General features: G+C 54.6%; 1 protein-coding gene across 1 annotated transcript in view; it reads left to right on the top strand.

Moving 5' to 3' along the window:
• The window catches only part of HSPG2 (heparan sulfate proteoglycan 2), a 95,072-nt gene that overhangs the window by 41,601 nt on the left and 41,210 nt on the right, over positions 1-12,261 (top strand). Inside the window, 11 exon segments of the mRNA XM_087914796.1 lie at positions 189-368; positions 969-1,087; positions 1,237-1,348; positions 2,086-2,199; positions 2,380-2,507; positions 2,592-2,678; positions 2,834-2,883; positions 3,850-3,929; positions 4,143-4,283; positions 4,401-4,592; positions 11,817-11,909. Coding sequence (XP_087770922.1) covers positions 189-368; positions 969-1,087; positions 1,237-1,348; positions 2,086-2,199; positions 2,380-2,507; positions 2,592-2,678; positions 2,834-2,883; positions 3,850-3,929; positions 4,143-4,283; positions 4,401-4,592; positions 11,817-11,909 — 1,296 coding nt within the window.

Genomic DNA, 12,261 nt, shown 5'->3' with positions numbered 1-12,261 from the left:
CAAGATAGGGCCATGAAATGGGGCAAAACTCACGGGACGAATGTTTCATTCGGCAACATACATTTGGGGGCTCCGTTGTGGCTGTAACTCGAGGACTACATGTATAGATTTCGACCCTGGGGCTCCCCCAATATTGGTTCTCAGTCTCCTGGTGGAAGCATTGAGGCCGATCTCTGCTCCCTCCCCAGGTGACCTCCTACGGTGGAGAGTTGCGCTACACCATCAGCCACGATGCCTTCCCTGGATCCCCTCTGCTGCGCGGCCGGGCTGACGTTCTGATCCAGGGAAACGGCATTTTCTTGGAGCACGTGACTGCAAGCACCCCTCTGCCCGGCGAGCCAACCACCTTTGTGGTGCCCTTCCGGGAGGTAAGAACCCAGCTTGGCAGGAAGTAGACTCTACCTGGGCCTTTGCTTCACCTGCCCAGCCACGGAGGCAATTCAGCTGCAGCCGCAGCCACCGTGCAGAAGGGGAGCCTCTGTGTGTGTGTGTGTGTTGTGTGTTTGGTGGTTCTCATTTCCCCACCTTGAGGGAAGGTCTGGTGGACAAAAGGTGGCATTTACACACAAATACACTGTTAAGATACTGAAATTTAAGAGCTGACCAGTTGCTGGAAGGCTGATGCAATGTAACACTGATGCAATGAGGATGTATTAGCATAGCATGAGTATTGCCCTTTTAAGACGAAGAATGGATCCACAGTTTTACCTCTTTAAGAAGTGTCAATATAAAGGCAGCCATTAGAGGGCGTGTTTCTCCTTGTGTCCTGTATTTGTTGCAGAGTTCTCCGTGCAGAGTTAAGAAGATTGATTGCTTGTCAGGTATTGCCTGCCTGGTATATTTCTGTACATATCTTGTTAGATGAACCACCGTTAAATGTCTAAGCCCCTGTGTGCTGTGTTTTGCCCTTGGGTTGTCTCACAATAGCAGTCACGCTGCACAGACATACACACAACCATTTCTTTTAGCAAGCCTGGCACCGTGCCAATGGGCAGAACGCCACCCGACAGCACCTTCTGATGGCGCTGGCTGACATCGATCTTTTCATGATCCGGGCCTCCTATGCCGAGCGGCCTTCTGAGACCAGGTAGGAGGGGAGTGAAGGAGGCCCTGAACTGTGCCAGACAGGAGGGAGCCAAGGGGGCTTGTGGGTGGGCGGGTTCTTGATGGCTCATGGGCCGTTCCTTCCTTTTTCCAGACAGGAGCCCATGTTCTTAACTTGGTTTCCCCTGACAGGATCTCTGACATCCACATGGACGTGGCAGTGCCACACACCACAGGCCTGAGCCCAGCCCCAGAGGTTGAGGACTGCACTTGCCCGCCTGGCTACCGAGGGCCATCCTGCCAGGTGAGCAGCTGGACATTACTCACTGAGCCTGGCTGTTGTGGATTGCACACAGCCTGTGCAGACAGCTGCGGAATCTGACAGTGAGGAAGAAGAGACCAATGGGGACCAGCCCAGGAGTCTGGGGAGGACTCGAACGAGGGTCCTGCATCCGATACAGAGATGGGACCAAGGCCATCTGGGAGGGGGGTGCTGACTCCGGAGCCTGGCAGCAGCAAGGCAGAGGAACAAGGGGAGCCTGTTTCCAGTGCGCGTGTGCGCAGAACTGCTAGAAGACAAGAGCAGCTAAGACAAAAGGGGCGTAAGGTTTGGAGGTGATTGCCCCTCCCCTAAGGTATAAAGGACAGGCAAAGGTAGAGAAACCTTTGCAGGAAGCAAAGTCGTTCGCTCTGTTCGGATTAAACCTTGAAGCTCTGTGTGGACTTTGTACTTGTAGTTGGCTTTTTTAAGAGTTCATTTGGCACTTTAGTTGTTGGCAGCCATTCAAAGGAGAGAAAGGTGGGTGCTTATCTTGAGGGACTGTTTGGGACTCATTAAAGGCTGGGAATACACGTAATTCCCAGCGTCGAAATAAAACAAGAGTTGTTTTAACTTAAGCACGTGCTTAATTACGGTCTCAGGAAGCCTTGGTGAGAACGCTGGCAGGGGGCTCTCGGGGCACCCAGGACGGGGGGCAGCCCAGAAGCCAGTGGATCTCCTTCCCCTGCTGCCGTTGAGTTGCCTTCTTCCCTCTGTTGCAGGACTGCGACGTTGGGTACACACGCAGCTCTAGCGGCCTCTATCTGGGCACCTGCGAGCCATGCAGTTGCAACAGTCATGCCACCGAGTGCGACGTGGAGACGGGAGAGTGCCAGGTGGGCACGGCCGCGGGCTTGGGAGCAGGAGGAGACGGTGCCCCTCTTGGCAGCCCGAGGAGGGTCCTGGGCTGCTCGGCCCTCCCCAGACTAGCCACCCCGTGCCCAGAACATTCTCAGTGCCGAGGAGGCACCTGCCTGATCCTCGCGGTTGACCCCACCGCTTCCCTCTGCTTCCAGGGCTGCCAGCACCACACGGAAGGGCTCCACTGTGAACGTTGCCAGCCTGGATTCTATGGGGATGCCCAGCACGGGACGCCCAGGGACTGCCAGCCGTGCCCCTGCCACGGACCATCCTCAGCCATCCAGTAGGTGGAAGCCGTGACTGCCGGCAGCCCACTCCTTGCCACGAGGGTCCCTTTGACTTCCTCCTCTTTTGCCCCCCCCCGAAGAGAAACCAGGACCTGTTTTGTGGATGCCGACGGAGAGCCCACCTGCTATTCCTGTGCCCCGGGTTACATCGGGCGCCAGTGTGAAAGGTTGGCAGGCGGCGGGAGAGCTCGGGGCCTGGGATCAGCCGGGACCTCCGCTGGCGTTGGGGCTGCCTGACGGGGCTGCCCGTCGGCTTTCAGCTGGGCCGGCCTGGCTCCGGTTTCCGCTTCTTTCCTTAACTGAGCCTGTTTTCTCATCCCAGGTGCGCTCCTGGCTACGTTGGGAGCCCTAGCCTGGGTCAGCCCTGCACAGGTGAGTTCGGAGGAAGGAAGGAGGACAGGCGGGTGATGGAGGGTTGGCCGTGCCAGGGATGGGGGAAGCTGCTCCTGACAGGATGAAATCAGAACTGGCATGGGAACGAAAGTAAGAGAGAGGGAGGGAAGGAGGGAGGGAGGGAGGGAGGGAGGGAGGGAGAGAGAAAGAAAGAAAGAAAGAGAAAGAAAGAAAGAAAGAAAGGAAGGAAGGAAGGAAGGAAGGAAGGAAGGAAGGAAGGAAGGAAGGAAGGAAGGAGGGAGGGAGGGAAGGAGAGAGAAAGGGAGGGAGGGGAGGGAGGAGAGAAAAAAGAAAAGAAAGAATGGAAGAAAGAAAGAAAAGAAAGAAAGGGAAGAAAGAAAAGAAAGAAAAAGGGAGGGAGGGAGGGAGAGAGAAAGGAAAGGAAGGGGGAGAGAGAAAAAGAAAAGAAAGAATGAAAGAAAGAAAAAAGCAAAAGGAAGAAAAAAAGAGGGAGGGAAGGAGGAGAGAAAGAAAGAAAGAAAGGAGGGAGGGGAGGCAGGGGAGGGAGGGAGAAAAAGAAAGAAAGAAAGAAAAAGAGGAAGAAAGAAAAGAAAGAAAAAGGGAGGGAAGGAGAGAGAAAGGGAGGGGAGGAGGAAGAGAAAGAAAAAGGAAGGAAGAGAAAGAAAGAAAAATTGAAAGAAAGAGAGAAAATAAAGAAAGGAAGAAAGACTGAAAAGAAAGAAAGGGAGGGAGAGGGAGGGAGGGGGAGAGAGAAAGAGAAAAGGAAGGAAGGAAGGAAGAAAAGAGGGAGAGAAAGAAAGAAAGAAAGAAAGAGAGAAAGAAAGAAAGAAAGAAAGAAAGAAAGAAAGAAAGAAAGAAAGAAAGAGGAAGACTTTAAAGATGGCACAGAAGTGGGGGGGGGTGAAAAGACGGGGGAGAGGGGAAGGCTGGACAGAGCCAGCGCACACGAGCCCCTCCGCCCCTTTTCTCTTCGCCTCCCTCCAGATTCCACCTCCCGATGCCATTGCAACCCCCACGGCAGCATCAGCCAGCGGTGCGATGCCAGTGGGCGATGCCAGTGCAAGGTAGGTAGGGTGGGGGGAGGGCACGGGAGGGCTAGCCCGCTCTCCCTCCCGCCCAGCTCCTTGACCGACACCCCCCGGCCCCATACCGGCTCTCCAGCCATGCTCCAGCCGATCTTCCCTTGCACCCTGCCTCTCTGCCCAGAGCCAGGGGTGTGTGCGCGTGTGTGTGCGTGTGTCTTCCTGCTGTCCAGCAGCCCTTTTGCCCCCTTCCAGGATCACGCCGAGGGCATCTCCTGTGACAGCTGCCGCCCTCACCACTTCCACCTGAGCGCGGAGAACCCCCTGGGCTGCCTGTCCTGTTTCTGCATGGGGGTGACCCAGCAATGCACAAGCTCATCCTACTACCGGGACGTGGTAAGTGGTCACGGGGGGGCTTCCCTCCTGCTGGTGGGCGTGGTGGCGGCGGCGGGGCTGGTGGTAGTCAGAGGGCTTTTCCTCAGCCGATTCGGCCATCCCTTCCCCCCGCCGCAGGTCAGCACCTCCTTCCTTCCCGGAGATTTCCAGGGCTTTGCGCTGGTCAACCGCCAGCGCAGCGTCCGCCTCCTGACCGGCTTCACGGTGGAGATGTCCCCCGAGGGCCTTCTGCTCTCCTACGACCAATTTGGGGAGCTGAGCCAGGAGTCTAATTTCTGGCAGCTGCCGGACGCCTACCTGGGAGACAAGGTGAGTCCAGGTGGGAGGGCGGGGCTAACCCGGCACCTTATACGGGGCATTTGTAGGAGCTTTGGGAGTGGCGGGGTGGGGGAAACCCTCCCGCCTGGCCAGAATGGAGGGGGTTGTGCATAGCGAGGGTGCCCCGCAGAGGGGTTCTGACCCAACCTGGGTCCAAGAGAGCAAACACAAGACAAAACCAGCAGCCCCCACCTTTTAAGGTTTCATCCACGAATTCTGTTCCTTCATAGATAAAAGGCTGCTTCCAACTAATTAGCTCCGACAAGAAAGAGCGTTGCCGAGTTGTTTGTCAAGGCTGCCAAAAACCCACAGATGAGAAATAGTTTGCAAGAGTTTTCAAATACTAACTATAATGTCCCCGAGGCCGAGCTTCAGAGCGTCTTTGCCTTCTGCAAAGAATGCTTCTTCAAACGTGGCTTTTAATCCTCTTTTATCCCCGGGAGTAAGACTGCAAGGTAATGGCTGCAAGGGACCATGACCTTGCAGCCTTACTCCTGAGTCTCCCGTGCTGCTGTAATTCTTCTTTCCTCCGCGCAATCCTTCGTGCACGCGCACTTGGCACAGGCTCCTCGGGAAGCTCCTCATTGCTGCTGCCAGCCTCCACAATCTCTGAAGGCAGCAGTCCACTCCCTGATGGTCCTGGCCGTTCATCTGAGTCCCCCACCCCCGCTCTCCTCCGCCGTCCGCACCTCCTGCCGGCTAACCACAACAAGAGGAGGCTGGCTCAGGTCTGGGTTTCCGATCCGTGGAAAAAGGGAGGGAAGCTCAGGAAATCTCTTTGAGTTTTCGTCCAGGGAATGCCGGCTGTTTACATTCCTCTACCAAGTCATGCGCCTGGTTGTCTGAACTGAGAGGAGAGGCGAATGGGACCCGGTGGTCCTCCCCCTCAACTGACAGCTTCAGCCCTCCTCCCTCCAACCAACGTACCTCTGTATATCTAAAATACCTTTATCTCTCGATATAAAAGCGAAATGCCCCACACGCATCATCACAAAATGTCCAGAACCGTAAAGCCTACAAACTTGACATTTGGCACCTATGTTCCTCTTGGCTTCTAAGTGCTCACTACGGAAGGATTTTTCCAAATGAGAAATCAGAGCTATTAGTATTTCCTGTATTATTATTATTAACACGCTCTGATGCTAAGGATTTCTACTCCCCCTCCCCACCTGAAAAGAAATCTCTTCCAAATGCAAAACACAAGTACAGGATTTCAGTCTCACAGCACCAAGCAGCTTTAGCACAGAACAGTTGAGCTAAGCCACGCCCAGGCTCCTTGCTGTCTCCTTCTTGCTCACACCGCAAACACTCTTTCAGTTTCCAAACAGCCCTCAACTCCCTTCACACACTGACAGGATGCTAACCAGATGAATACCGATGGATGCTGGTAGGCAGAGGCAGAATTCCCCCCCCCCGCCTTATTTTCTTCCTCAAAAACTAAGCCTGACCACGTAGTTTCGTAGTGAAGCAAGGGGATCGAGCTTGTTGTGTGTGTGCATGTGTGTGTGGATGGATAGATAGATAGATAGATAGATAGATAGATAGATAGATAGATAGATAGATAGATGATAGATAGATGGATAGATAGACAGATAGATAGATGGATGGATGGACGGACAGATAAATAGATGATAAATAGATAAATCATAGATAGATAAATATATAGATAGATGATAGATAAATAGATATAGATAGATAATAGATGATAGATGATGGATATAGATAGATAGATAGATAGATAGATAGATAGATAGATAGATAGATAGATAGATAGATAGATGATAGCTAGAAGATAAGATAGATGATAGATAGATATAGATGATAGATAGATGTTGGATAGATATAGATAGAAGATAGATAGATAGATGATAGATAAATAGATATAGATAGATGATAGATAGATAGATAGATAGATAGATAGATAGATAGATAGATAGATAGAAGATAGATAGATGATAGATAGATAGATAGATAGATAGATAGATAGATAGATAGATAGATAGATAGAGATATAAATACCTCTATATAATATCCATGTTCCTTAAATCCTGGGTTCATTGCAGTATCAATATCTTTTTCTCCCCTTGGGCTCCACAGTGGGCACAACGGTGCATGAGGATCAGGGAGTGCCACGCTGGTGGGGTGGGGCTTTTTGGCAATACCACCCTCCATCCCCCCAAGACCGAGGCCCGTGTCTGTGGGAAGGCAGGGTGGGGGGGGTATCACTCTACTTGACTTCTCTGTTTCTCTTTCCTGCCTCTCGTTCCTTCTTTCCTGCCTGACCGCTTGCCAGGGGGAGATCTATTATGCCCGGATGCGTCGTGCCCACAAGGTACGCTGGCCGAGGTCCATCCAGGCGCCCCAGGGAGCCCGGGGGCAGCTCCTGACCTCTCTGGTGTTAGGTTGAGGAAGTCCTGTCTTTCTCTATCCTTTTTGGCCCCGGCGTCCTTACCAAATTTGCGCCCTTGCAGGGGGAGGCAAAATGGCAGAAGACCGGCGGGGGCATGTGGGGCTGAGATCCCGGGGGGGCAGCTGTCAGTGGGGCTCTGCTTTCTCAGCGCTTGGGGCCCAGCCGTCCTCGTGTGGCGGCTCCCCTTCTTGGTGGCTCGACGTGCCCGCTGCAGTTGGGCCGGTGAGCTTTCCCCGGGGGACAAAGGCTGACTTCTGGGGGCCGGTGGCTTTGGAAGGGCAGCCTGGCATAGCCCTCACCAGCCTGCCTCCCTCCCTCCCGGCAGAACTCCACGTCCCTCTTGGAGGAGGAGCTGAGGAAGGAGGTGGCCGCAGGGCGGATCCCCGGCCCTCTGGCCCTCCGGAGGAGGAGCAGGCGAGCTGCTCAGGTATAGGGAGGGCCCCGTGCGAGAGTGCGGAGCCTCTGGGGCTCCAGGCTGTGCCCCATGGAGGAGGAGGCAGGGCACAGTGGGGTCAGCTCTGGGGACGGGCCTGGGGCACTATGGAAGTCCGCCGGTCTTCTCTTCTGTTTCTGCTCTTCTCTCCCTCCCCTTCCCCTCCCTTCATTCACCCCTCCCTCTCCTCTCCCCTCTTCTCCCCTTCGCTCTCCCTTTCCCTCTTCCCTTCGTTCTTCCTTCCCCTCCCCTCCTCTTCCCTTTCCTTCCCTGTTCCCTCCTCTTCCCCTTCCCTTTTCTCTTTGCTCTCCCCTTCCCTCTCCTTCCTCTTCCCTTCCCTCTTCCCTCTCCCTCTTCCCTTGCTCTATCTCTCCTCTCTCTCCTTCCCTCCCCTCCCTTCCCTCTTCCCCCCTTCCCTGTTCCCTCCTTCTCTTCCCTTCCCTGTTCCCCCTCCCTTCCCCCTTCACTCTCTCCTCCCTCCCTCCTCTTCCATTCCCCACTTCCCTGTTCCCCCCTTCTTCCATTCCCCTCCCTCCCCTCCTCTTCCCCTTCCTTCTTTCGCTCTCTTTCTTCTCTCTCCCCTTCTTCTCTTCCCTTCCTCTTCCCCTTCCCTCCCCTTCCCTTTTCCCCCTCTCCCTCCTCTCCCTCTCCTTTCCTTCCTCTCCCCTTCTCTCTCCTCTTCTCTTCCCTCTTCCCTCCCTTTCCCTCCCCTCCTCTTCCCTCTTTCCTTTCCTTCACTCTCCCCTTCTCTCTCCTCTTCCCTTCCCTGTTCCCTCCTCTCCTCTCCTCTCCTCTCCTCTCTTCTTCCCTTTTTTCTCTCTGCTCCCCCATCAGGCCCAGGAAGCCCAGCTGAGAGAGGATGCTGACATCTGGGAGATGCTTTCCCGGCTGGCAGCGGAAGGCAGCCCCCAAGTCCCCCCCACCGCCAAACTGCGGAGACCCCCTGTGGCCCTGCAAAGGCTCTCTGCCTTCTCCTCCTCCTCCTCCTCCTTGCTCGGCTGCTCCCCCAGGCAGGACCTCTCTGCTCCCTCCTTCTCTGGACGCCCCTCCCGGCTCAGCCCCCCAGGTACAGCCTCTTCTGCCTTCCCCTCTGCATGCGCCGGGCCGGAAGGGGCTGGCAACCCCTGCTCTCCTTTTGGCTAAGTTGCCAACTTGGATGGATCAAAACATGTCTTCTTCTTCCTTCCTTCCTTCCTTCCTTCCTTCCTTCCTTCCTTCCTTCCTTCCTTCCTTCCTTCCTTCCTTCCTTCCTCCTTCCTTTCTTCCTTCTCCTTCTCCCTCCTTCCTTCTGTCCTTCTCCCTCCCTCCTTCTTTCCTTCTGTCCTTCCCCCTTCCTTCTGTCCTTCTCCCTCCATCCCTCCTCCTTCCTTCCTTCTCCTTCTGTCCTTCCTCCTTCCTTCTGTCCTTCTCCCTCCATCCCTCCTTCCTTCCTTCTGTCCTCCCTCCCTCCTTCCTTTCTTCCTTCTCTTCCTCCCTTATCCTTCCTTCCCTTCCATCCTTCTCCCTCCCTCCCTCCTTCCCTCCTCCCTTTCTTCCTTGTCCTCCTCCCTCCTTCCTTCTGTCCTCCTCCCGCCCTCCCTCCATTCCTCACCTCCTCCGTCCTGGAGTCCAGGCAGGTGCCCTTCCCAAAGAACCGTCTGTTGATGCCAACAACCGCCTGCTTTCTGCTTCCAAGCGCCGACTCTGGGGGGCCGAAGCCCCAAAGGTACCCTTGCGTGAGCTGGGTCCCTCTCTGTGGCATCCTACAGAAAAAAGGCAGGCAGGGCCAGGAGTCGGCTGTGGGCAGAGGATGCTGAAGCATCCAAAGCTTGGAGCCTTTCGTGGGTAGGCGGGTGGGAAGGGAAGGAAGGAAGGAAAGAGAGAAGGGAAGATAAGGGAAGAGAGAAGGAAGGGAAGGAAAGGAAAGGAAAAAAGGAGAGGAAGGAAGGAAGGAAAAAAGGAGAGAAGGAAAGGGAAAGGAAGGAGGGAGGGAGGAAAAAAGGGAAGATTAGGGAAGAAAGAAGGAAGGGAAGGAAAGGAAAGAAAGGAGAGGAGAGGAGGAAGGAAGGAGAGACAAAGAAAGGGAAAGGAGGGAGGGAAGAGAGAAGGAAAGGAAGGAAGGAGAGGAGGAAGGAAGGAAAAAAAGGAGAGAAGGAAAGGGAAAGGAAGGAGGGAGGGAGGAAAAAGGGAAGATTAGGGAAGAAAGAAGGAAGGGAAGGGAAAGGAAAAGAAAGGAGAGGAGAGGAGGAAGGAAGGAGAGACAAAGAAAGGGAAAGGAGGGAGGGAAGAGAGAAGGGAAGGAAGGAAGGAAGGAGGAAAGAAAAGAGAAAGAAAGAAAATAGAGAAGGAAAGATTAAGGAAGAGAAAAAAAAGGGAAAGGAGGGAGGGAGGAAAGAAGGGAAGAAAGAAGGGAAGATTAGGGAAGAAAGAAGGAAGGGAAGGTAAAAGAGGAAAGGAGAGGAGAAAGGAAGGAGAGAGAGAAAGGAAAAGGGAGGGAAGAAAGAAGGAAAGAAAGTGAAGGGAAGATTAGGGAAGAAAGAAGGAAAGGAAGGAAGAAGGAGGGAGGAAAGAGAAAGGAGAAAGAAAGAAAATAGAGAAGGGAAGATTAAGGAAGAGAGAAGGAAAGGAGGGAGGGGCTGTTTTCCATCCCAGGGTCCTTCTTTCCTCAAAGGGCTGGGGGGGGTCGTGTGCTTTGTTCCGCCTTGAATTTCTGGAGCCGGGCTGGGCTGTGGTCCTGGCGTGAGCCTTGCCTGGTGTGTGTGTGTGTGTGTGTTGTCGGCCTGCCCCGCGGCAACCGTCTCCCCTCTTCCATCTCAGCGCTGGCTGCTCTACCGGGGACTCCCCAGGCTCCCCGAAGCCACTTTCTACTGGGAGCTGCCCAGGCCTTTCCTGGGGAACCAGGTAATCCCTCCTTCCCAGGTGGTGAGGCTGGGACCCAGCATGGTGTGGTTCTCTCTCTCTCTTTCTCTCTGAACGACCATCCTGCGTGGTATGACTTGGTTACGGGTAGTCCTTGACTTACAACCGTTTTTTTAGAGACCGAAGGGACAACGTTGCCAAAGAAAAGGGTGACTTATGACCGTCTCTCACGCTTAACGGCCATTGTAGCGTTCCCCAGGGTCACGGGATCAAAATTCAGGTCGTTCGGCAGCTGTCCCAGAGTTACGACGGCCGCAGTGTCCTGGGATGCAAACCAGACTCACAGAACGGCCGCGTTCCTAACTGAACGGCCGCCGGTGATCCCAACCGAGGCGCCCGTGAAATGGGGGCAGAGCTAGCGCTTGGCGACAAATGCCTTCGCTTAGCAACGGCAACGTTGGGCTCGAGGGCGTAAGTCGTAGGTCGAGGACTTGCCCGCGTGGCGCGGAGCCTTCTGGCGTGTGGCGCTTCTCCGTCATGGATAACACCGGAGAATGTGACCTCCTCACATTTCTCAGGTTGCTTTTTTTTTTCCAGAGCTTTTAACTCGAATGAGGTTGTGCCCGGCAATCGTTGAGGCATTTGTGTGAATTAAAATATCGGGGGAAAGTTTTAAGAAAGGAAGTTTCTTAAACTCCGAGGGAGATTCGTCGTATGAGGGGAGGGAGAGTCTTCCTTGGCTCCCACGGGCGCCTCTGAAGGCCTTGTGAGCTAAGCCACCGAAGAGAAAACCCATCTTGGCTTTTCGATTTGTGCCTCTGCTCCGTTGGTGGCTTGGTTTGTGGTACGAAAAGGCGTAGAAGCAGGGACACCCGTGGCCGGCGGCCTCTGCCTGGCCTACCTCGCTGAGTCACAGAGAAGATAAATTCCCCCACTGGGTCCAAGCAGGTTACGGGGGCCCCGGCCTTGAGCTGCCTGTTGGCGGCTTAAACGCCGTGTCTTGAACAAGGGGTGGGCCTCAAAAATTTTAGCAAGGAGTTCTCTTATCTGGTTGCGGGGTGGGCGTGGCCATGGTGGGCGTGGCCTAGCCAGCCTCCTGCACCACAGTGTGTGTGTGGGGGGGGTGATTTTGCTCTCCCCGGACTCCTGAGGCTTTCCTCGACCCTCTGGGATGGCGAAAATGGCCTCCTTGGACTCTGGAGGCTCTCTGGAAGCCAGAAATGGGCCCATTTCCGGCCTTCTCAAACTTCTGGGAGGCCCATTTTTCTCCCTCCCCGAGCCTCCACGTAGGCCCTGCGCTTACCTGCATCCAATATGGGTCAGGTGGGGACTCAGGGGAGGGGTGGGCAAGAGTGGGATTTGGGGGTTCTCTGAATTGCGCAGCATCTTAGCTAGGGGCTCTCGCGAACCCCCAGCAGCTCCACCCGTGCCTTGAGCGCTGGTTCCTCTCGGTCCTGGATGAGACCGGAAGCCCCTCCTGGCTGGCGGGGGGGAACGAGTGACCGAACAGAGGGTCTCCATCTCACCCCTGCAGGTGGGCTCCTACGGGGGACGCCTTCGCTACACCCTTTCCTACACGGCCGGAGGGAGAGGCACCCCGCTGCCCGACGCGGATGTGCAGATTACCGTAAGTTGGGGACGGGAGGCACCTTGCCTGCAAGTGGCCTTTGGTGGTGGGGGGGCTGGCTGGGAGGGGGAAGCTGGAGCCCCTCCCTCAGGAACACCCCTTCCCTTTACTGTAAGTAAACTGCTAGTAAGGAGAATGCCTATTGAATGAATCCGTGTATTAACTGCAGCTAGAACGGTGTTTGCACAAAATTGGAAAAGCGACGAGATTCCCGCGGAAGAGAAGCTGGTTAGGAAAATACGAGAATGTGCAGAAATGAATAGGCTAAGGCTGGCAATTAAAAGAGAAGGAGCAAAGTGAATATTATACGATACGGGAATCATTTTATTGATGGCTGGAAAATAAACATGGA

The sequence above is a fragment of the Pseudonaja textilis genome, chromosome 18, assembly GCF_049901715.1.
Source record: "Pseudonaja textilis isolate UNSWEBS1 chromosome 18, rPseTex1.2, whole genome shotgun sequence".
Classification (NCBI taxonomy): Eukaryota; Metazoa; Chordata; class Lepidosauria; order Squamata; family Elapidae; genus Pseudonaja; species Pseudonaja textilis.
This window is presented reverse-complemented; position numbering and strand designations above follow the sequence as displayed.